General features: G+C 34.8%; 2 protein-coding genes across 2 annotated transcripts; both read right to left on the bottom strand.

Moving 5' to 3' along the window:
• Window positions 1-1760: 1760 nt before the first annotated feature.
• Window positions 1761-2234, bottom strand: LOC137621642 (uncharacterized). Its single transcript, XM_068352111.1, has one exon. The coding sequence runs from the start codon at window positions 2232-2234 to the stop codon at window positions 1761-1763; it is 474 nt and encodes a 157-aa protein (XP_068208212.1).
• Window positions 2235-2368: 134 nt separating this feature from the next.
• LOC137621634 (uncharacterized) lies at window positions 2369-3022 on the bottom strand. Its single transcript, XM_068352106.1, has 2 exons — window positions 3018-3022; window positions 2369-2732 (listed from the first exon to the last, which is right to left on the bottom strand). Exons 1-2 carry the CDS (start codon window positions 3020-3022, stop codon window positions 2369-2371), a joined length of 369 nt encoding a protein of 122 aa, XP_068208207.1.
• Between the last annotated feature and the right edge of the window lie 19421 nt (window positions 3023-22443).

The raw sequence follows: 22443 nt of genomic DNA, 5'->3' as shown, positions 1-22443 counted from the left end.
AGGATGAGCTCAGCAATATCCTGTTTTACCAACAATTCCATTCTCCAACGTAACGAAATAAAGTATCATTTTGGTCCCCCTGGTTTTTTTGTGTCTGAGGGGGAGGGGGATGGAGGGGGATGGAGGGGGAGGAGGAGGGGGGAAGGAAGCCATTCAGTTACTTTGTTTTTGTTTGATCTATTTCCGTTTGACGTCAAATATATTGCAGGACTGACCTATATAACGGGGTAGTGGAAAATATCCTGTAATGTGAGATGACATTAGGCCTATTTGAAAGAATTTTATTACAGCTTTTCCAAAATGGCTCGTTATATGAGAAGATTTTTTCGAAGCGAGGTTTATTTTTTTATCTTTTAGTTGGGAGGAAAATATGGCTTTATTTTATGGCTAGGGATTATGAGGATAAAGTTGCTCAAAATTAGCTGAAACAAACATATACAATATCAAACTCGTTTTATGATGTTTTTCTACATAAAATAATTGGATATTTGAGAAAAAGTAGAAAAAGGGATATATATATATATATATATATATATATATATATATATATATATATATATATATATATATATACAAGATAGGTGAGTATTCAATACTTCTAGATACGTCTTTTTTCACACCGTTATCTTTATATTTAGGGGTCGGTTAGGGCATGGTTAAAAATGTATCCAAGGTTTTACGACCGCACGCCCTTGCAGTCATTAATAAGTTATTGGCGGTAGGCCTAACCTTTGACTAAATACTCCAACTACAAAAAAAGCCGTTTCGACAGTTATTGCCAGTGGGTCTTACCTTTTCCTTAAAAGCAAGACTGCAAGGCAACAGCTGTCCTTTTAGTCACTTTCTACGACACGCAGGACGTATGGTGGTAGTATTCTTACAAGGCTACCACAAGCTAAATTGTCCAAGTTGTCACTGTGATAACAAGTTTAAAACACCGTGCAGAAGAATCACTGGAAGCACTTAGTGTTTTCATAAATTAATATATAGCTGAGGTACCTTCGTCAGTCCAAGCTTCTTTACTGACGCTAAGCAGAATGAAGAAAATAACTCAACGAAATAGGAATGATATTAGCTTAGCACCAGCAAACCCTATATAGATATTCAGCAGCATATGAAAAGGGGGATGTGCTGTAAGTAGAATTCAATAAAAATGTTACAGTAGGTGGTCTTAGGTCGAGGGGCCAACAACTTGTCATAGGTAGTCCTATGTCGAAGAGACGACGATTTGTAGTAGGTGGTCCTATGTCTAGGGGCCGACAACTTGTAGTAGATGGTCCTATTAGTTGCGGGGCCGACGACTTGTAGTAGGTGGTTCTATGTCACAGGCCAACGACTTATAGTAAGTGGTTCTATGTTGAGGGGGCCGATAACTTGCAGTAGGTGGTATTATGTCGTGGGGTCGATGACTTGTAGTAGCTGGTCCTATGTCGATGGGCCGACGACTTCTAGTAGGTGGTTCTATGTTGAGGGGCAACGACTTAAAGTAGGTGGTCCTATGTCGAGGGGCAGACAACTTGTAGCAGGTGGTCATATGTCGAGGGGCCGACGACTAGTAGTAGGTGGTCTTAAGTCGAGGGGCCGACAACTAGTAGGTGGTACTATGTCGAGGGACAGACAGCTTCGAGTAGGTGGTCCTATGTCGAGGGGCCGACGACTTGTATTAGGTTGTCTTATGTCGAAGGGCCGACGACTTGTAGTTGGTGGTCCTATCTCAAGGGGCCGACAACTTTAGTAGGAGGATGACAAGTAGTAGGCAGTCATATGTCGAGGGGCCGACGACTTGTAGTAGGGGGTCCTATGTCGAGGGGCCAACGACTTGTAGTATGTGACCCTATGTCAAGAGGCCAACGACTTTCAGTATGTGATCTTATGTTGAGAGGCCAACGACTTGCCGTAGGTAGTCCTATGTCTAGGGGCAGACAACTTATAGTAAGTGGTCCTATGTCAAGGGAAAGACGACTTGTAAGAGTTGGTCCTATACCGAGGGGCCGACGACTTGTAGTAGGTGGTCCTATGTCGAGGGGCCGATGACTTGTAGTATGTGATCCTGTATCGAAGAGCCGATGACTTGTAGTAAGTGGTCCTATGTCGAAGGGCTGACAGCTTGTAGTAGGTGGTCCTGTGTCGAGGGGCCGACAACTTGTAGTAGGTGGTCCTATGTCGAAGGGACGACAACTTGTAGTAGGTGGTCCCATGTCGAGGGGACGACAACTTGTAGTAGGTGGTCTCATGTCGAAGGGTCGACAACTTGTAGTTGGTGGTCCTATGTCGAGGGGCCGACGACTTGAAGTAGGATGATGACAAGTAGTAGGAGGTCCTATGTCGAGGGGCCGACAACTTGCAGTAGGGGTCCTATGTCGAGGGGTCAACGACTTGTAGTATGTGATCCTATGTCGAGAGGACGACGACTTTCAATATGTGATCCTATGTCGAGGGGAAGAGGACTTGTAGGAGTAGGTCCTATACCGAGGGGCCAACGACTTTTAAGTGGTCCTGTGTTGAGGGGCTGACGACTTGTAGTAAGTGGTCCTTTGTTGAAGAGCCGATGACTTGTAGTAAGTGGTCCTATGTCGAGGGGCCAACAACTTGTGGAAGGTGGTCCTATATCGAGGGGCAGAAGACTTGTAGTAAGTGGTCCTATGTTAAAGATCCGATGACTTGTAGTAGGTGGTCCTATGTCGAGGGGCCAACGACTTGCGGTAGGTGGTCCTATATCGAGGGGCCGACGACTTGTAGTAAAAGAAACACATACCAAGTGCCCCTATAATTTCCCAGGAGCCAAAATTAAACGCGTTATTGAACCGAGTTACGAACTCGGACTATATGGTCCGGGCACTGGGGTCTGAGAGGTTGATTCAGCATCCACTCGCAAAACTGATGAAAAACTTGGCAGTTGCAATATGAAGTTAGGCTTTAAGAGGTTAGACAGCGAGAAGATAGGAAGCAGTACAATGATCTCTTTACTTAATTGGTCTGTTTATGGCAGAGGTTATCTTAATTTTCTTTACTCTTACCGCATATTTACTATAGATACCCCAATTATAAAATCTTTTCTTTGCATAGCTAACAAACGGAAGAAAATCAACAAAGAACAATAAGGGAAAGGAGACTCGAGATTAAAAGATAGTGTTTAAATTATAATAAAAATATAAAATATTCTTATTACGTCCTCTTCTCCTTCAGAGAGAGAGAGAGAGAGAGAGAGAGAGAGAGAGAGAGAGAGAGAGAGAGAGAGAGAGAGAGAGAGAGAGAGAGAGAGAGAGTGTTTCAGTTCAATGACCGTGCCAAACGGTCAATCAACATTCCCTTTTTGATTAAAAATCTCCATTAATGTTCGCATAACATATAAACAGCACTTTCTAACCTATGAACTTGAAACACACTAATAACGCTTGACTGTACAAGTATATCTTCCTAAATTGCTTTTCCATCTAGGGTTGTAGCTTAGCTAATAATAATAATAATAATAATAATAATAATAATAATAATAATAATAATAATAATAATAGTAATATTAATAATAATAATGTATTCATCTTTCTCTGAGACTAAAGATTTCTGTAAACATATATATTTTCTTAAAACAGTCTTTATAAAAAAGACAAATGCCACACAATAAGCAGGATCTTTTGATCTTCAAGGTTTATTATGTACCTATTCTACGATATCCTAGCAACTGCCTTCCGGAAGATTAGCTAATAGATGTAGAACAGACACTTTCTAATTCACAGCCCCTAAGAAAAAGGGAGAGTGGATTACACACGCACACACACACATAAATATATATATATATATATATATATATATATATATATATATATATATACATATATATATATATACATATACATATATATACATACATATATATATATATACATACATATATATATATATATATATATATATATATATATATATATGTAACAGTTATTACATGTTTAAAACACATGACGTAATATGTCATTGTGGAAGAAGAAGCTAGCATGAGATTTGCTGTAGTCAGACAAAATCATAACAGGATGCATTTTGCATCTCTCAGCAATGTAATATTTTGCTAAAGCATAAACACAAATGCATACCGTGTGAAAGATTGTGTCGCCACCGGATGCAGGTGTCTTCCTAGACTAATGAAAAGTTTACATATTGTGTTTAAATGCTGAGACAACTAAATATACGATATCTGTGATATCGATATGTTAGGCAGTTCTTATCTATACTTCACCTGAATTGGTCATCCGACCAAACCAGCTATACTCCTGTGATGGAGATGTTTAACACTGTTGTTTTTATAGAATAAACCATTTTAAAGTTACCATGCTTGACTTTAATTCAAGACTAAACATCTCAAACAACACATACTCAATGTGTGTTAATAACAGTAGCACACTAATAAATGGTGGCAGCGCTAAAACTCTAAGAATCAGAGAAAGATCTTCAAGAAATTAACAATAAGACTCTAAGAATTAGAGAAAGATCTTCAAGAAATCAACAGTAATGAATCTACAATTTTGACTAAGTATCATAGTCCATCGAAGACTAAAACATTTAATGAATGTTATACATACAAACTGATGAACTGGATCTTCAATCAACATCCTAGGAAACCCAAGGACTGACGTTCAACGCTTACAAAACATATCCAGGAAGCACTACATTCAACGGAAATTGGACCGAAACATTCACCCAAACATCAAGAGAGAGAGAGGGAATCGGACCGACACATTCACCCAAACATCAAGAGAGAGAGAGAGGATATGATGACATCACACAGAACCATATAAAGCTAAGTACAATTTTCATATTCATTTCAGTTTGGGCAGTGAAGTGTAGTTATCACGAGTCGTTAGTCGATTATTACCGGGGTGAGTGGTTTGCTAATCTTTTATTTTCCTTTCATTAAAGGAAACTGTGTTCAACTCCGAATTCTCATCTAGAATTTTTCTCTCTTTGAGCTAATTCCGTTTTCTTTCAGAAATTCTCGGGAAATGTCTTGGGATTAGTAGAATTGTTTTGGGGAATTTTGTTATAATCTTTATCATTGGGTGCTTATGCGTTTACGCAGTGGACGTCTGTATTCATATAGATATTTTGATAGAATTGCAAGAGGTCGAAGAGATAGGAAAAGAAATACAGTAGTCATGACGCCCCCTGTGAGCCCCATCCCTGGACCTAGTGGCGTAGGACAGATTAATCCTCTCCCGATTGTGACGCTTGTAAATGCCAGGTCTGCAATCCTTCCTTTTCAGGGTCGGGTTAATGGCTTCTTGCCTCAAAATGTGGAGTCATGGATTTCATCCGTCGATGCCCATTTAAATGCCAAACAAATCGTAGACCCTTTTGTACAATTACAAGAAGCTAAAAGTTTTATAGATTTTTCCAAGGGGGATCCGAGTGCGTATTTAAGAGGTGTTTCATTTCAAGAAGCAGTTACCTGGGATGATTTCAAAGTTAAGTTACGCGCGGTCTATGGGGGTGAAGAAGCCTTGGATGTAGTATTAACGTTAAGAAATACACTTAATCAAGCCACTATGAATCGGCTTAATGTTATTGAGAGAGCAGCTCTCATAGCTGATAGGCTTAATGAATATCAAGATATTTTAGGTAATTCCACTTGGGTTACTAGAGATAACATCTCCGTGAAAGATTTTTTACGATTAATGTATTTAACTTGCATGACACTTATGTTGCCTGAAGCTTTAGTGCGGTGTTTTGATAAAAAGTTAACGCCTGCAAGTACGGAATTGGATGTATATAAACAGATAAAAAAAACACGTCTAAGTGTCCTGATCTTGATCCCATGTTAACTCAAGTTTTTGCAAAGAATGAAACAAAGCCACAACAAGTAAATGTAGTTAATAATAGTCAAGTTGCGGGAATGACGTGTTATAATTGCAAACGTCAAGGTCACTTGATCGCGGACTGCAGAACGAAATTCTGTTCGATACATAATAGTTCGACTCATTCATATAGTCAGTGCTACTCGCGTAAGACACAACAGAATCCTAGAAATACACAGTCAATTCCACAGTCAGTTCCATATAGAAATAAAAAGAAAAATCCTCATTTTAACAATAAGAAGAAACAGCCAAACGTCAATGTAGTTCAGAATCCGAAACAAACAAACACTTCTTCGAATAACGCTGAGCCTGGGTCGTCAAACCAGACCTCGCAAGGTCAGACTAATTTTCAGAATGTGCAGAGCAAAGCAAATACCACATAATTAACGCCAGTGGGGAAGAGAGTGATGTTGGGTCAAGGTCATTCATGTCAACATCAATAGTATTGAATAATCAATTTAATGTTTTATCAGATCATTGTGAGGCAATAGATTTTCCTATGAAACACACGGCCGAATTAAGTAAAACAGTGCATGCTCCCGTAGATTTGCAACGAATTCATACAATAATAAGCCAAAATGAGTTACGACCAACCTTATATGCTGTAAATTTAGAACACAAACCCTTTACGTTATTTTTTGACTCTGGTAGTCCACGTAATATCATGGATTTGAGGACACATCATTTGTTGTTTTCGAACTTTCCGATAGAAAAATCCGGAGTAAGACTCTCGGGTATAGGAAATAATGAATTAAATGTCATAGGCATAACTCATGTTCAATTCAAAGTCGGTAAACGCATGTTTGCCGATACATTTGTTGTTGTACAAAACATTGATATGTATCCAACTGTAATTATAGGATACCCATCTATGGGAAATCAAAACATTATCTTAGCCCCTGCCAAGCGCGGCGTGTATATCAAAGGGAAATTCTATAAGTCTTCTAATACCTTAAAATCAGTTTTGGATAAAAAGGAGACGACAAATGTAACCGTAACGTACATTGAAGAACCAATAACTTGTCTCACTAATAAAGAAATAATATACGCGACCCAGCAGAATTCTCGTTCACCCGTAATATCATCTTGCACGCAATCTATCGAGCCAAACGTACCTTCGAATTTAATAGTGCAAATAAAAAAAACATTACCGGGATCTGAAATATTAATCCTTGCCGACACTTTGAAAACTAACGGATTGTCTGTCCCACAAGCTATTTATACAGTAGGCTCACATCAACAATGTAATATTGAAGTCTGTAATAATTTAAATAACACTTTAGTAATTCACAAAAATCAACATATCTTGGATGTAGAAGTTTATAAACATCGTATTCTTACCGTTGCTGAAATCACTCACGCTCAATCAGTTGCGGATGAATCCCTTTTGCAATCTATTAAAAATAAAATCAATAAAGACATTCAAGACGAAGAAATTCAGCAGAAAATTTTTGGACTTTTAACTAAATATCATGATGTTTTTTCCACTACGGATGGATCCTTAGGAAAAACAGATGTGATCGAGCATCAAATAAGGTTAAAGGACAAACAGAAAATTATCTATGTACCCTCGTACAGACTCCCTATGAAATTCCAGAATGAAATAAATGATGAAGTAGGTAAAATGCTAGAAGAAGGAGTCATTAGGAAATCAAACAGCCCTTATAATTTTCCATTAATAGTTGTACCGAAAAAAGATCGAACATGGCGTATCTGCGTAGACTTCCGTCGTCTAAACGAGGAGACAATCCCTGATCGATTCCCAGTGCCATGTACTGACGATATTTTGTCTTTGTTAGGTCAGAATAAATATTTTACCAGTTTGGACTTACTTAAAGGCTTTCACCAGATATCATTAGAAGAAGATAGTATCCCATACACAGCCTTCAGCACAGCCAGGGGACATTATGAATTTTTACGGATGCCTTTTGGTTTACGTTGTGCTCCCATAACATTTACAAGAATGATTAACATAGTGTTTGGAGACTTGTTAGGGGATATATTGCATGCCTATATGGACGATCTTGTAATCTTTTCCAACACCTTAGAAGAACATCTACGTAAGTTAGAACTAGTACTACAGAGATTAAGACAACATAACTTAAGGGTAAAGATTAGTAAGTGTGAATTTTTCAAAACAGAATTAATATATTTGGGTTTCATGGTGTCAAGCCAAGGTCTTAAAGTAGTCCATGATAAGGTGTCGGCTATATGTAATTTTCCCATACCTACTAATGTCAAGGGAATACAGCAATTTCTGGGTTGTAGTGGATATTACAGGCGTTTTATACGCAACTATTCAATAATAGCCGCTCCTTTAACTAATCTAACGAAGAAGGGCGTAGATTTCATATGGTCTGAGCATCATCAACAGGCGTTTAATACCTTGAAAGATGAACTGTGTAGTTCTCCTATCTTAAAATTTCCTGATCTCGGTAAGGAATTCTTCATTGCAACAGACGCCTTAGACTTAGGAGTAGGAGGGGTATTGCTTCAGCAATATGATAAACAATTTTTCCCGATAGCTTTTTATTCTCGAAAACTGAGAACTTCCGAAAGTAAGTATGCAGTAATAGACAAGGAAGGGCTAGCTATTGTTAATTCACTAGTGCATTTCAAGTTCATAATATACGGTTATCCCGTTAAGGTTCTTACTGACCATAAACCACTAACCGAGTTCTTTAAAGGCTTCAACCACAGCCCTAAACAAACTCGGTGGCATTTGATCATTCAAGATTTTGGCGCAAGAATCGGGTATTTACCTGGGAAAGCAAATATCATTGCGGATGCATTATCATGCAACCCCGTGTCATCTTGTACGGAGCCTTTAGCTGAATTAATAGATATATCAACATCCATGCCTATTGTTAAAACGATATTTGAACAAGAAGATTTAGGCTGGAGCGCTGAATTATTACAGACTGAGCAAAGAAAAGATCAGAAAATAGAAACAATTATAAATGCTTTGAAAGGCAATCATAAGGAAAAGGGATATATAAAGTATAAGCAGCAGAATTATATAATCAAAGATAATATTCTGTGTAGGACCGTGACAAGGAAAACCCGCAATACACCACATGTAACTAACGACCAGGAAGTAGTACCAATCTCACTTATTTCCACTGTCCTGAATTGGTTGGATGCAAATCCATTACATGGACACCCGGGGTTCTCATTAATGTCACAGAAAGCCAAATCATTGTTTTATGGGCATACAATGCTTACAGATATAAAAAGACACATAGCTAATTGTAGCACATGTCAGGAAAACAAAGGGCATACGAAAACACCTGTCAGCCTAGGGGCTTATCCCGTGCCCAATCAACCCTTTGAAAGAATACATTTAGATTTGTTAACAGGATTTTACGAGTCAGACAGAGGAAATAAGCACCTCTTAGTAATTGTAGATGCTTTAACTCGATATACAGAACTAATAGCCCTTAAAACTAAAACTGCGATTGAATGCGCTAGGAAGTTTTACGAGTGTTACATTTGTAAACATGGAATTCCACACATGATAATCTCAGACTCGGGTGGTGAATTTAATAATCACTTTATTACCTCATTGTGTGAATTCCTTAGCATAAAGAAAATAAATACCATGATATATCACCCAGAGTCGAATGGGCTAGTGGAAAGAGCAAATAGGAAGGTTTTAAATATATTAAGAGTAACACTAGGGGGATCAGACCCCAACTGGGATATTGCAATACCTGCGGTACTGAGTACTCTGAATCATTCATATCATATATCAATTAAAATGTCACCGCATGAAGCATTGTATGGTACCCCAGTTAGAACGCCTTTCCATGTATTAACGCCTACAACTAATCTATCAAATCCTTTAAAAGAGTGTATAAATGCAAGCAAAAGTCGATATGATATCCTTCGAAAGAATTTAGAAGAATCACAAATCATAATGAAAAGGAATCATGATAAAATAGCGAAGCCAACTAAAACATATACCGTGGGTGATAATGTATATATACAGGTAAATGTACGTAAAGGACTCAATTATAAACTAACACCTAAGTTTGAAGGCCCATTTAACATTTTGGAAACATTAACGGCCAATAGGTTTAGAGTTCAAAACGTATCCCAACCCACGGATGAGAGAATAGTACCATTGGCTCACATAAGAAATTAAAAAAAAAAAAAAAAAAAAGAAGAGAGGGAAAGAAGTGAGGGAAAGATTTTTATTTGTATGATTAAAAGTTTTCTTCTTAATACAGGAGTAATTACATATATTTTTCTCGTTACAGGTTTCCAAGATGAATTTTTTGTTGTTAGGAGTGATATTGTTCGCTCAGACATTTTTCTCGTGTGGGACGAGCTCTAAAACTAAAAGTATAGATTTTAAATATGGCACTATAGTTGAAAGACAAGAAGACGTTTTTATTACATCAAGCAACGTAGTTGTAGAAGTGCATATGCAAGCAATTTAAGCAATTTGTCTTCCAGAGAATGATGTCACTAGCTTAAAAAGCGCCATTTCAAGATTTGCTGTCTCATTAGATGAGTTGCATAGAAGACATTTTCATTTGACTACAGAGAGTTCGCTTGGATCGACACTAAAAGTTGCAGAGATGCTATCTGATGACTTGCAAAATAAGACTTACGAGACAGAATCTTTGGCTCGTGACCTTTTGATGTGGACTGTAGGGCACGAACATAAAGAAAGACGAAACCCGTTTATTTTTGCTGCATTAAACATCTTTGGGTCTATTGCAAGTTTAGGTTTAGGAATTTCCAATCGTCTTAAGATTAGTAATAAAAATAAGAAAATTGAATTCTTGACTCATGAAGATGAATTGATTATGTCAGAACTAAGGAATCAGTTAGCTTCAATCAATCAAATTATGGATTTGGTAAATGAACATTCAAGTAATATCAGTCAGATTATGGAAGTACAGGATTTGTTGGCAACGTTAACGTATTATGATTCAAAAATAGATCACATACATAACAGAATTGCACATTTCATTGAGAAATCCAAAGATTATGTAGAAGCTATCACGTTAGCAACTAAAGGTGTACTGTCGCCCCATTTGTTGCCTATAAAATACTTAAAGTTAGTTCTGGAGAACGGACGGGAGAAACTAGGCTATGTTCCTTTGTTAGACGAACGTAGGTTAGAATTTTATTACAGTCTAATTACAGTAAGCATTGAAAATAACAAGATTATGATTACAATTCCCTTTGATTCTTCTGATGCCTGGCAATCTTACAGGATATCACCATTTCCGACTTTCATGACGAATCACTCAAATCCAGTAATATCCAGTTTGACAGGACACATATTGATTTCCCCAGACAAGGAAACATATATGGTCATTAAAGACTTAAATCAATTAACTCACTGTTCAGACGCAATGGATAGAAAAATATGTACAGCTGACTCATTTGAATTCCATAAAAACTTATGGATTCATGCGAGTTAGGTATAGTGCTAGACGGTGCTCTCTCCCATACAAGTGAAAATTGTCTGGATAAGCTTTATCCCTTTGACAATAATGAGTTCAATTGCAGACTGAACAACGGCTCGTGGATACGATACGACAAGGACGGCTTCAATGTATCATGCCCGGACGGATCCATGTCCTATGCCAAAATCTTCGTTGCAGCAGATGGTTGTATCGGGACTTCCCCTAATTCCATGGTGACCGGGATCAAAACCATCATCAGAGAATGAGCCTACTTCGCGAACTTCACGTGGACGACTACAATGCCATCATTACCTCTCCCATACAACAAACAGGTAGCCAAGCGGTTGATGAAATTGACCGAGATGGACCACCTGTCACCGACTTATAAGGAATTTCTTCACCCCATACTACTATCAGGAACAGTTGTGACGGTGATGATATTTATCGCCGTGAACATCCTTGTTTGGCGTAGGTTAAGGAACAGTTTGCAGCTAAAACAGAACGTTTTGCCATGTCCAGACAAAACTCCTTATTTAATTCAGTTTAAAGCTGTTTGAAAGTGGCCACTTCATTCGCTAAAAGGAGTAAAATTGTCTGGGAATAGCGTGTGTACGAAAAGCAGTTAGTACGCTAGTAATATGTAATTGAAGAAACTATAGAAAATTTGCATTGTTAAAAATACATTTAAAAAACATTTAAAAAATAAATAATTTTTTTCTCTCGGTATCTAATAAAATATATAAGCCGGAATGTTAAAAGAAAAGAGAAAAAAAAATAAAAATAACAGAATCTATGGGCATCTAATAAAATATATAATCCCTATATATAAATATATATATATATATATATATATATATATATATATATATATATTATATATATATATATATATATATATATATATATATATATATATATATATATATATATATATGTACGAAACCGTGGTACGTGTACCTACCAGGAATTCATGTTTGTGCACTAAAATTGAATCTTTACCAAGGTAACAAATATTTTTATTAATTACCGTATTGTGTTAATCTATGTTTCTGACAAAGGTAACAATTATTCTTTAACAAGTTACCGAATCATATGTATAACAGGATTTTTTTTGGTACCATATAATCATTTGCTAGCAATGTACCATATATGTGATCTGTATTTATCATGCATTTTTTTTCTTTGCTTTGGTAATATCTTTTCAAATGCATTATTGTTATTATTTTTTTTGATGTGCCTATTTGGAAATTCGTCCTCATTTGCTTATGGCTAAAGTTAAACAATGAATAATACATATATCCAGTCACACTCCTAGTAAACATATTTTGGTGTGTTGTTAAATTCTTGGAAAAAAAAAATTGAGATAGCTGGCCGAGCTAATGTAATAGTTAGTTATTACATGTTTAAAACACATGACGTAATATGTCATTGTGGAAGAAGAAGCTAGCGTGAGATTTACTGTAGTCAGACAAAATCATAACAGGATGCATTTTGCATCTCTCAGCAATGTAAAATTTTTCTGAAGCATAAACACAAATGCATACCGTGTGAAAGACTGTGTCGCCACCGGATGCAGGTGTCTTCCTAGACTAATGTAAAGTTTACATATTGTGTTTAAAAGCTGAGACAACTAAATATACGATATCTGTGATATCGATATGTTAGGCAGTTCTTATCTATACTTCACCTGAATTGGTCATCCGACCAAACCAGCTATACTCCTGTGATGGAGATGTTTAACACTGTTGTTTTTAGAGAATAAACCATTTTAAAGTTACCATGCTTGACTTTAATTCAAGACTCAACATCTCAAACAACACATACTCAATGTGTGTTAATAACAGTAGCACACTAATATATATATATATATATATATATATATATATATATATATATATATATATATATATATATATTACATATATATATATACATATTACATATATATATATATATATATGTGTGTGTGTTATATATATATATATATATATATATATATATATATATATATATATATATATATATATACACAGTATATATATACTGTATGTGTGTGAATAAATTTTATGAATATCAAGAAATTGTGTCAATGAAAAAAAACTCTCTTTTATGAGCTAAGAACAGAGAGAGGAAAACGGTAATAGAAAGAAAATCGGAATTTTCCCAGAATATGATGACAGTGAAATGGCGGATTAAAAAGCAAGATAATTTCCATCTAATTTTAAGAAAGAAATTCAACTAATACTGAAATCAAGCTTTACCATATTTACCTGCAAAAGATAACCATATAATAATGTATATGAAGCTATTTAATAACCTTCTGAATTTGAACAATGATTGAAACCGGTCCCCCTAAACAGAAACTCCTGATTGGCCCCACTTTGAACGGATTCACCTTTGTAACACTGTCTTCAATTAGTAGCCTTCAGATCACAGACCCAATCTATAAAAGGAATGATGGATTTCAGAATAACTTGGTAGTTGAGAACTCTCTCTCGATATTCCTGCTTTCCCTAAAAGCATTTCGGTAGGGTTCTAGTTTAAGAACTTTTGCTTCTAAATGGATCTACGAAGAGAATTCTCTTTCCAAAGCCAATTTAAACTTGTGATATAGACATGATGATAGAATCCAGGATCTTCATAACCCAAATTCAAAACTACCGTAGTTCAGATAAGTAAGATTTAAATCGATCTAATATTTCACGATGACAAACGTACTATGGAATATCAAATAGGAAGTAAAGAATTTCTTGCAACATCTTTAAACTATTAAACAATTAGTTTCTTGAAACATCTTCAGATATACTATCAAACTATTAAATCGAGTTTGTACATTCTATGTCCTATACTTATATTATTATCGAAACTTTCTTTAACAATACTTGACGCTGTGTCATTTCTTTCTAATATGGTGTTGGAATGAACCAATTTCATTGCACACGACAAATTAGTATTATGATTATGATATCTAACATGGACAAACCTTGTGCCAAGCATATCCTAAAATTTTACTATACTGTTCAATTACATTAAAAATACCAGGAGTTCACACGTTCCTTGAAGGATTTAAAGGTAAAGGCGTGTGGTTTCAGTTCCAGTTTTATCTGAATAAAGGATAACCAGAACGTCAACCGGGCAAGCCGAACCCCCAACTGTGGTACCCAACCACAGCAGTGGCCTCCCTAGTAAACCTCCTAAACTCACGTCCCCAGGCTGGGATCGATCTGCTGCCAAGCGAAAGCTAGGCGAATACATAACCACTCTACTACCTATACCTTTAAATAAGTGTATATGTGTATCTTAGTCTTTTTATGGTTTATATATGAAATATCTGTTTTAATGTTGTTATTGTTTTTAAAATATTTCATTTTAATTATTCATTACTTCGTATATCGTTTATCTATTTCCACATATCCTTTCCTCATTGGGATACTTTTTCCTGCTGGAGCCCTTGGGCTTATAGCATCTTTTTTCCAACTAGGGTTGTAGCTTAACTAATAATAATAATAATAATAATAATAATAATAATAATAATAATAATAATAATAATAATAATAATAATAATAATGTCAAAAGTTTACATCGTTTGGACCGAGGCTTGGACTATAAAATTTAGACTTTTTCCGTTTTATTAAGTATGTCGCCGGTGAGGGAAAAAACAACAGGATATCGATTACACATAAAAATTTAGCCTTTAACAACAAAGTCTACATAAAACATGAAAGCATTAATGACAAATGGGAAAAGGAGAACAGTTTAATAATTGCAATTGAGTTTCATAAAATAATCATGTAAAAGATCACTAGTAACAGGAGTTGTCCCAATGACCCCACTTATCTAATTCACAAAGATTAACACCATCCATGTCCCTATGTTCACGTTAACCTGGTATTGAAATTTCTAAAGTCATTGGCACCTCAATGAAAATCATTCTCAAGATTAATGAAATATATCTCAAAACAACTAATGTTTGCAGTGATTTTGCAGCCATTGTAGATCTTTGGTACAGACCGGGTGTAAAATTTCAAAAGTTATGATTGAAAACCAATATTTTAAAAGGGACATAAACACAAGAACACCACCTTACCTAAGACGCCCCTCCTAACCTAACATAAGAGTCGTGTCCTTACCTACTTACCTACCTTAGGAGGGGTACGTCCCCCTGCAACCGCACTGTAGACTCCCATATCTTTAAGTTATCCTAAGGCTAAGTCTCATCCATGTGTTTGCTTCCCAAATCGGCTTCACTCTAGGCAAGGTATAACTTAAATCGTAAATCTAGCTTCATATTATCGCACCTCGGACCAAGATAAACAGTAACTTCCCCAAAAATAAAATTGATTTGACAAGTGATAAGAAAGTTTATTCCTGTCCCAACGAACTACATTCACAAAGTGATTTTATACCGAAATGAATAAATAAAAATATTAAAATTTCAAGAAGACAACTGTCCAGAAAAGGTTTATGTTTACCGGAGGCAAGTCGGCAGAATCGCGCGCCGTTGCTGGCAGAGTGACATCCGTGGGAGCTTCGCGGAATGTTTTGAATATTAATCCTTGTGCTGTGCGGATAAAACACTACTTTCTCAAAAAAAAAAAAAAAAAAAAAAAAAAAAAAAAAAAAAAAAAAAATTCCCCTGCGGTAAATCTAGTATGTATGCTGTGATTACGTCCATAGAAGTACTTATTGTTATTATTTTAGTCGGGAAAAATGGGTTAAACTGAGTAATAAAAATATTTTATTATATTCTTCTGGTACTTTCTCATTTGAATATATTTTGTTCCCCTGCAGTAAATCTGGTATGTATACAGCAATTACGTCCATAGACGTAGGGAAATACAGATTGAATTGAGTACTAAAAATATCTTATCATATTCTTTTGGTACTTTTTCATTTGAATATTTGTTTTTGTCCCCCTGCAGCATATCTGGTATGCTGCGATTACGTCCTTAGAAGTACTTATTATTAATGTTTTAGTTGGGAAAATATAGACAAAATTGGATACTAAAAGTATTCTATTATATTCTCCCGGTACTTTTAATAGATTGGATGATTACCGTAATAATAACTTCAATAGCAAAAACCCTTTTTGATAATAACCAGATAAGATAATTTTCCTTCCCTTTTACTGAATTATTAATTTTCTTATCGTGATTCGATATGCAGTTCTTCCCTCTATCTACACAATAATTTTTTATAGTGTTGATACAATTTCCCTTTGATAATAACTATAACATTAACATGAAAAAACTACAAAAAAAAAAAAAAATATTCTTCTCCCTCTCTCTATGCAATCAGTTTATAATTACTAATACAATTTCTCTTTGATGATAAGTATTATTATTATTATTATTATTATTATTATTATTATTATTATTATTATTATTATTATTACTAGCCAAGCTACAACCCTAGTTGGAAAAGCAAGATACTATAAGCCCAAAGGCTCCAACAGGGAAAAATAGCCCAGTGGGGAAAGGAGACAAGGATATAAATAAACGATATAAGTAACAATGAAAAATCAAATGAAATATTTAAAAAGATTAACAACATCAAAACATCAAATAAATAAATTACACGAAAAACAAAAACAAAATCCTCTCTCTCTCTCTCTCTCTCTCTCTCTCTCTCTCTCTCTCTCTCTCTCTCTCTCTCTCTCTCTCTCTCTCTCTACGCATTCAGTTTATAAGTACTGAAAAAAAACACGAAAAACAAAAAATCCTCTCTCTCTCTCTCTCTCTCTCTCTCTCTCTCTCTCTCTCTCTCTCTCTCTCTCTCTCTCTCTCTCTCTCTCTACTACGCATTCAGTTTAGAAGTACTAATACAACTTCGCTTTCATGATAAGTATAATAAAAAAAATTACACGAAAAACTAAATGACTCCCAGTTCATGCTAGCGAACTGGGGCAACCTCAGCCGCCTGACGGGGCGTGAAACTGGGCAGCAATGTGGAGCTGTGTGGCTATACGTGACCCAGCTTGTCCTCTTAACGCTCGACCTGAAATCATAGGTTTGCCGCCAGCATTTTTCTGATTCCATGTAACTCTGGATTTTTTGTTTGTTTCTAAAATATGACGGAAAAGGGTGTGATGATTTTATTTTACTGCTACATTGATTTTGGTTGTACATGGTTATTTTTATCTATTTCATATATCCTATGAGTTGTTTTTAATGTTTATGCCAATGTGCTGATGTTATGACAGGATATTAGAATACCAAAGGCATTCGGGGAAAAGAGAGCAACATTAAACGTATGAACGATAGCCTGGGAGTAAACTTGGTCAGTGAAATCATTAGCCAAGTACTGAAACTCAAGGAACACCAAGTCTGTATATTTAAAGTCTGTGTATGGTTGATTCAAGGAACAGTGAGTGACAAAGCTCTAGCAGGACACTGTCCCAGACCTAGAGATTAACCATATATATATTTGATCAGCGCCCACGACCCCTCTCAATCCAAGCTAGGACCAGGATGGGTTAGGCAATGGCTGCTGTTGACTCAGCAGATAGGCCTGTAAGCTACCCAAAAACTCCCCCACCCCATCCCTAGTTCACAAGAATGGTGGAGTTGTAGACGCTACAAGAAACTGTCAAGCTTGAGCATGTCTCGAATCCCAGCTTAGCAGATCGCCTTGCAGAGACGTTTCCAGTAGGCTATCACATCACGCTGTGTAAATTTATTATTTTTACTCTCAAACAGCTGCAATCTGCACCTAGTATTATACCAGCCTTCACAAGTATCCTACGTATTATAAAGACAAGGTCAATTTCAATGTTACCCTTCAAGGTTAAAGGTCAATTCGACTTTTGCTGCAAATTTCAAATTATACAAGACAAATAAGTCATACCATGAAACCATATTCTATTGAAAATTACGCACACAGGAATGTCAAGACCTAGGTCATACTTAGAGGAAGAGAAAGAATTATTTCATTTTTCGGCTTTGGTCTACCATGGACCATCTTGGCGTTTCACAAAGAGTAAATAATTTTTTTATATAAATTAGAAATATGTACCATACATGATAGAACGACTTTCAACAAAGTAAGTTAGTAAATAGATAGATATTTACTATTACCTTATTATTATCCTAATTATTACAATTAATAGTAAAATTTATACCCTAGGGGGCTAGGTGGAAAAATAAAATCAAGGAATTCAAAGGGACCTAATATGGAGAGCCATCCCACAAGTTAAACAAATGGGATAATATAAAATAAAATAAGCATGGAAAAAAATAAGATCAATAAAAAAGTGAAATACAAAAAAATACATGCATGAAAACTGTAAACAAATTCTATAGACAATCCACGTTAGCTGTGACTAACTACTCTCTCTCTCTCTCTCTCTCTCTCTCTCTCTCTCTCTCTCTCTCTCTCTCTCTCTCTCTCTCTCTCTCTCTCTCTCTCTATATATATATATATATATATATATATATACATATTTATATATATATACATATTTATATATATATATTATATACACATATATATATATATATATATATATATATATGTGTGTGTATACATAAATATTTATGTATATGTATATGTATAAATTCTAAATAAATTCTTAAGACATTCCACGTTAACTGTGAGTACCTCCTCTCGAACTTTCTCTAAGACGTTCCGAACCTCTTCACAGCTGTCGAGTTTGGTTGAAAGAAGGACTTAGGAAACCCCGTACCGGAACAGTCCTTGACCCAATATCCGTGTTTGCCCTCCGGATGACAAGGTCATTGACTGGTCCTGATCTTCCAGTGACGTTTGTTTGACCAGGCCCCCAGCAGTTGGAGCAGACAGTTCCGGGATTTCGCGTTTGAACTGTTTCAAAAATGGAAGCGAACAGTTCTTAAACCTTCTATGATTGGACGCATGATGTTACGTTTTCTATATATTCTTCTATGTATATGATATATCGAAGGTATGTTTGTATATATATATATATATATATATATATATATATATATATATATATATATATATATATATATATAAAGTATATATATATATACATATATATATTATATATATATATATATATATATATATATATGTATATCTATATATATATAATATATATATATACACACGATTGGGCGTATCATGTCACGCTTTCTAATATTCTTCTATATAAATGATATATCAAAGCTTTATATATATATATATATATATATATATATATATATATATATATATACTGTATATAAAGTATATATAGATAATAGATATATATATATATATATATATATATATATATATATATATATATATATATATTTATATATATATACACTGTGTATTTATAAATATATATATATATATATATAATATAATATAACATATATATATTTATATATGCAAATATATGTATACATGTATCTGTCTATCTATCTATAATATATATATATATATATATATATATATATATATATATATATATATATATATATATACATATATATATATATGTGTGTATGTATGTATGTATGTATGTATGTATGTATGGTACTTATAATTATATGAATCAGTTTAAATAAAACTGTAATATCTATCTATTTTAAAAAGGAACATAGAAAACCCTAATATTAAACACTGAAATAAATACGTACCCAGAATTATATATTCGGTGAAATCTTTACCATTTCGTATCTCTTTTCTTAGTGTTTTTCATCTTTAACGTCCAACCTCGAAAGGATCAAGTCTGAAGTAATTCGTCTAAAGTACAAACACTCTCGTACTTCACCAATCGATCTACTTTCTGTTCGATGTAGAGTGTCTTCTCAAGAGACGAAATCTCCATTAAAACTCGAGAGGACCTTATTACCACATTTCTCCCTTCAACTCAAATAATCGTTGAATTTCGTGGTTCTGGAAAACGGCTACGTGTGCTGATATCATAATGAGGGGTAGATGGAGATGGTTTGGGCATGCTCTTCGCACTCCTCAAGAGAGATTAGTTCACCAAACGTTCAGTTGGATCCACAAGGCACTAAAAGAATTGGAAGACCCACGCCTACATGTCTCAGGACTATGAAGCGCGAAATAGGATATGATGACTGGAGTAGTATTGAATTAAAAGTTCAAGATAGAGACAGGCGAAATATAACATAGGCCCTTTGCGTCAATAGGCGTAGGAGGAGATGGTGATAATGACTTCCTACGCGGTAAATTTTTTTTGTCTGGTTTTCTCAGGTCCTTGCTAGAAACATCGGAAATTAATTAAAGAAAAATCTAAATTCGTATGTTATCTTTTGCAAGACTCAATACTGCATAGTAGTCGAGATTTTTTATTCAGGGTGTGAGCTAATTGTGGATCGATCTTCATAATTATCCGATTCGGTGAATTGTGGAAGTTAAACCTTAGTGTAATTGCCTTTAAGTCTCGTTTATTACCTTATCTATTACTTATATCTTTATTTGCTTTTTAATTTATTGTTGTTTATTATTTATTACAAGGAACTTTAGCTTGAATCGTTTGCTTCTCCAACTATAGTCCATTTCTTTTATCTAGGCAGATTTGCACCGACTCGCAGCGGTGATCTTTTAGCTGGGAAAAGTTTCCCGATCGCTGATTGGTTAGAATTATCTCGTCCAACCAATCAGCGACCAGGAAACTTTTCCGAGCTAAAAGGGCACCGCTGCGAGTCGGTGCAAATCTGCATCGCTAAAATAGATTGACTATAGGTCTGCATCTTGAATTCTAAGAATAAAGATTATGATAAAGTTAATAATAGCAAATATTTTTCAACAAGGCCATCGTGTTCTGTAACGCCATTAATGTAATATTATTGTTTGCTTAATCTAGATAAGCACCTGATAGTTTGGTGATTTTCAACTTTCATGGTATAATATTTTACTACTTTTGTCTTCTATCAAATAAGTGGGTGAAGGACACCAATATAACCTGTCTGGTTTATTTTACATCAATAGTTACAAAAGTGGATCTTTATATATATATATATATATATATATATATATATATATGTATATATATATACATGTATATATATGTATGTATATATATACATATATATATATATGTGTATATATATATATATATATATGTATATAAATATATATATATATATATATATATATATATGTATATATATATATATATATATATATATATATATATATATATATATATATATATATATATATATATATATTCGGTCACGTCCAGGGGCATTGCTAGGCATATAACTACTCGGTCTCTCCCCGTCCCTCGGGGAGGAGGGAGAGGGAATAATCACGAAATGAGTAAAGGGTGAGAAGTTTGAATGTGTGTGTAGATATCTACATAAACATTAGGCAGCCATTTTTGACGGGTTGCGTACACTAGAGAGGGTATAGCCTATATATATATATATATATATATATATATATATATATATATATATATATATATATATATATACATATATATATACATATATACATATATATATATATATATATATATATATATATATATATATATCAACAATAATAACTAATGCAGCCGTTTCTAATCCACTACAGGACAAAGGCATCAGACGTGTCCCCATTTGTATCAGGTGTTTGGCCATTTTTATTACCATGCTGGCTAGTGCGGATTGGTGATGATGAGAGATTTCAGTGTGAACGTTCACAGCAAACCAATCTAGTATGGGTGGCCCTGACTAGTACAGCTCTACTGCTTATAATGATACACAAACCCTTTCACCACGTTAAGGTATCCCCACTCAGAAAGGGCTACACACACACACACACACACATATATATATGTATATATATATATATATATATATATATATATATATATATATATATATATATATATATACACACACTTGTATGTATATCCCTATATAATAGAACAAGTGTCGGGGTGTGTGTGTGTATGTATATATATATATATATATATATATATATATATATATATGTGTGTGTGTGTGTGTGTGTGTGTGTGTGTGTGTGTGTGTGTAGCCCTTTCTGAGTGGGGATACCTTAACGTGGTGAAAGGGTTTGTGTATCATTATAAGCAGTAGAGCTGTACTAGTCAGGGCCACCCATACTAGATTGGTTTGCTGTGAGCGTTCACACTGAAATCACTCATCATCACCAATCAGCACTAGCCAGCATGGTAATAAAAATGGCCAAACACCTGATACAAATGGGGACACCCTCTC

The sequence above is a fragment of the Palaemon carinicauda genome, chromosome 2 (assembly GCF_036898095.1).
Source record: "Palaemon carinicauda isolate YSFRI2023 chromosome 2, ASM3689809v2, whole genome shotgun sequence".
NCBI classification, from domain to species: Eukaryota; Metazoa; Arthropoda; class Malacostraca; order Decapoda; family Palaemonidae; genus Palaemon; species Palaemon carinicauda.
The sequence above is the reverse complement of the archived record's forward strand: the minus strand, read 5'-3'. Positions and strand labels throughout refer to the sequence as shown.

What these genes read in the sequence shown, in the direction of transcription:
- LOC137621642 (XM_068352111.1), bottom strand. Translation starts at nt 2,234, where the DNA reads ATGAGACCACCTACTACAAGTTGTCGTCCCCTCGACATGGGACCACCT.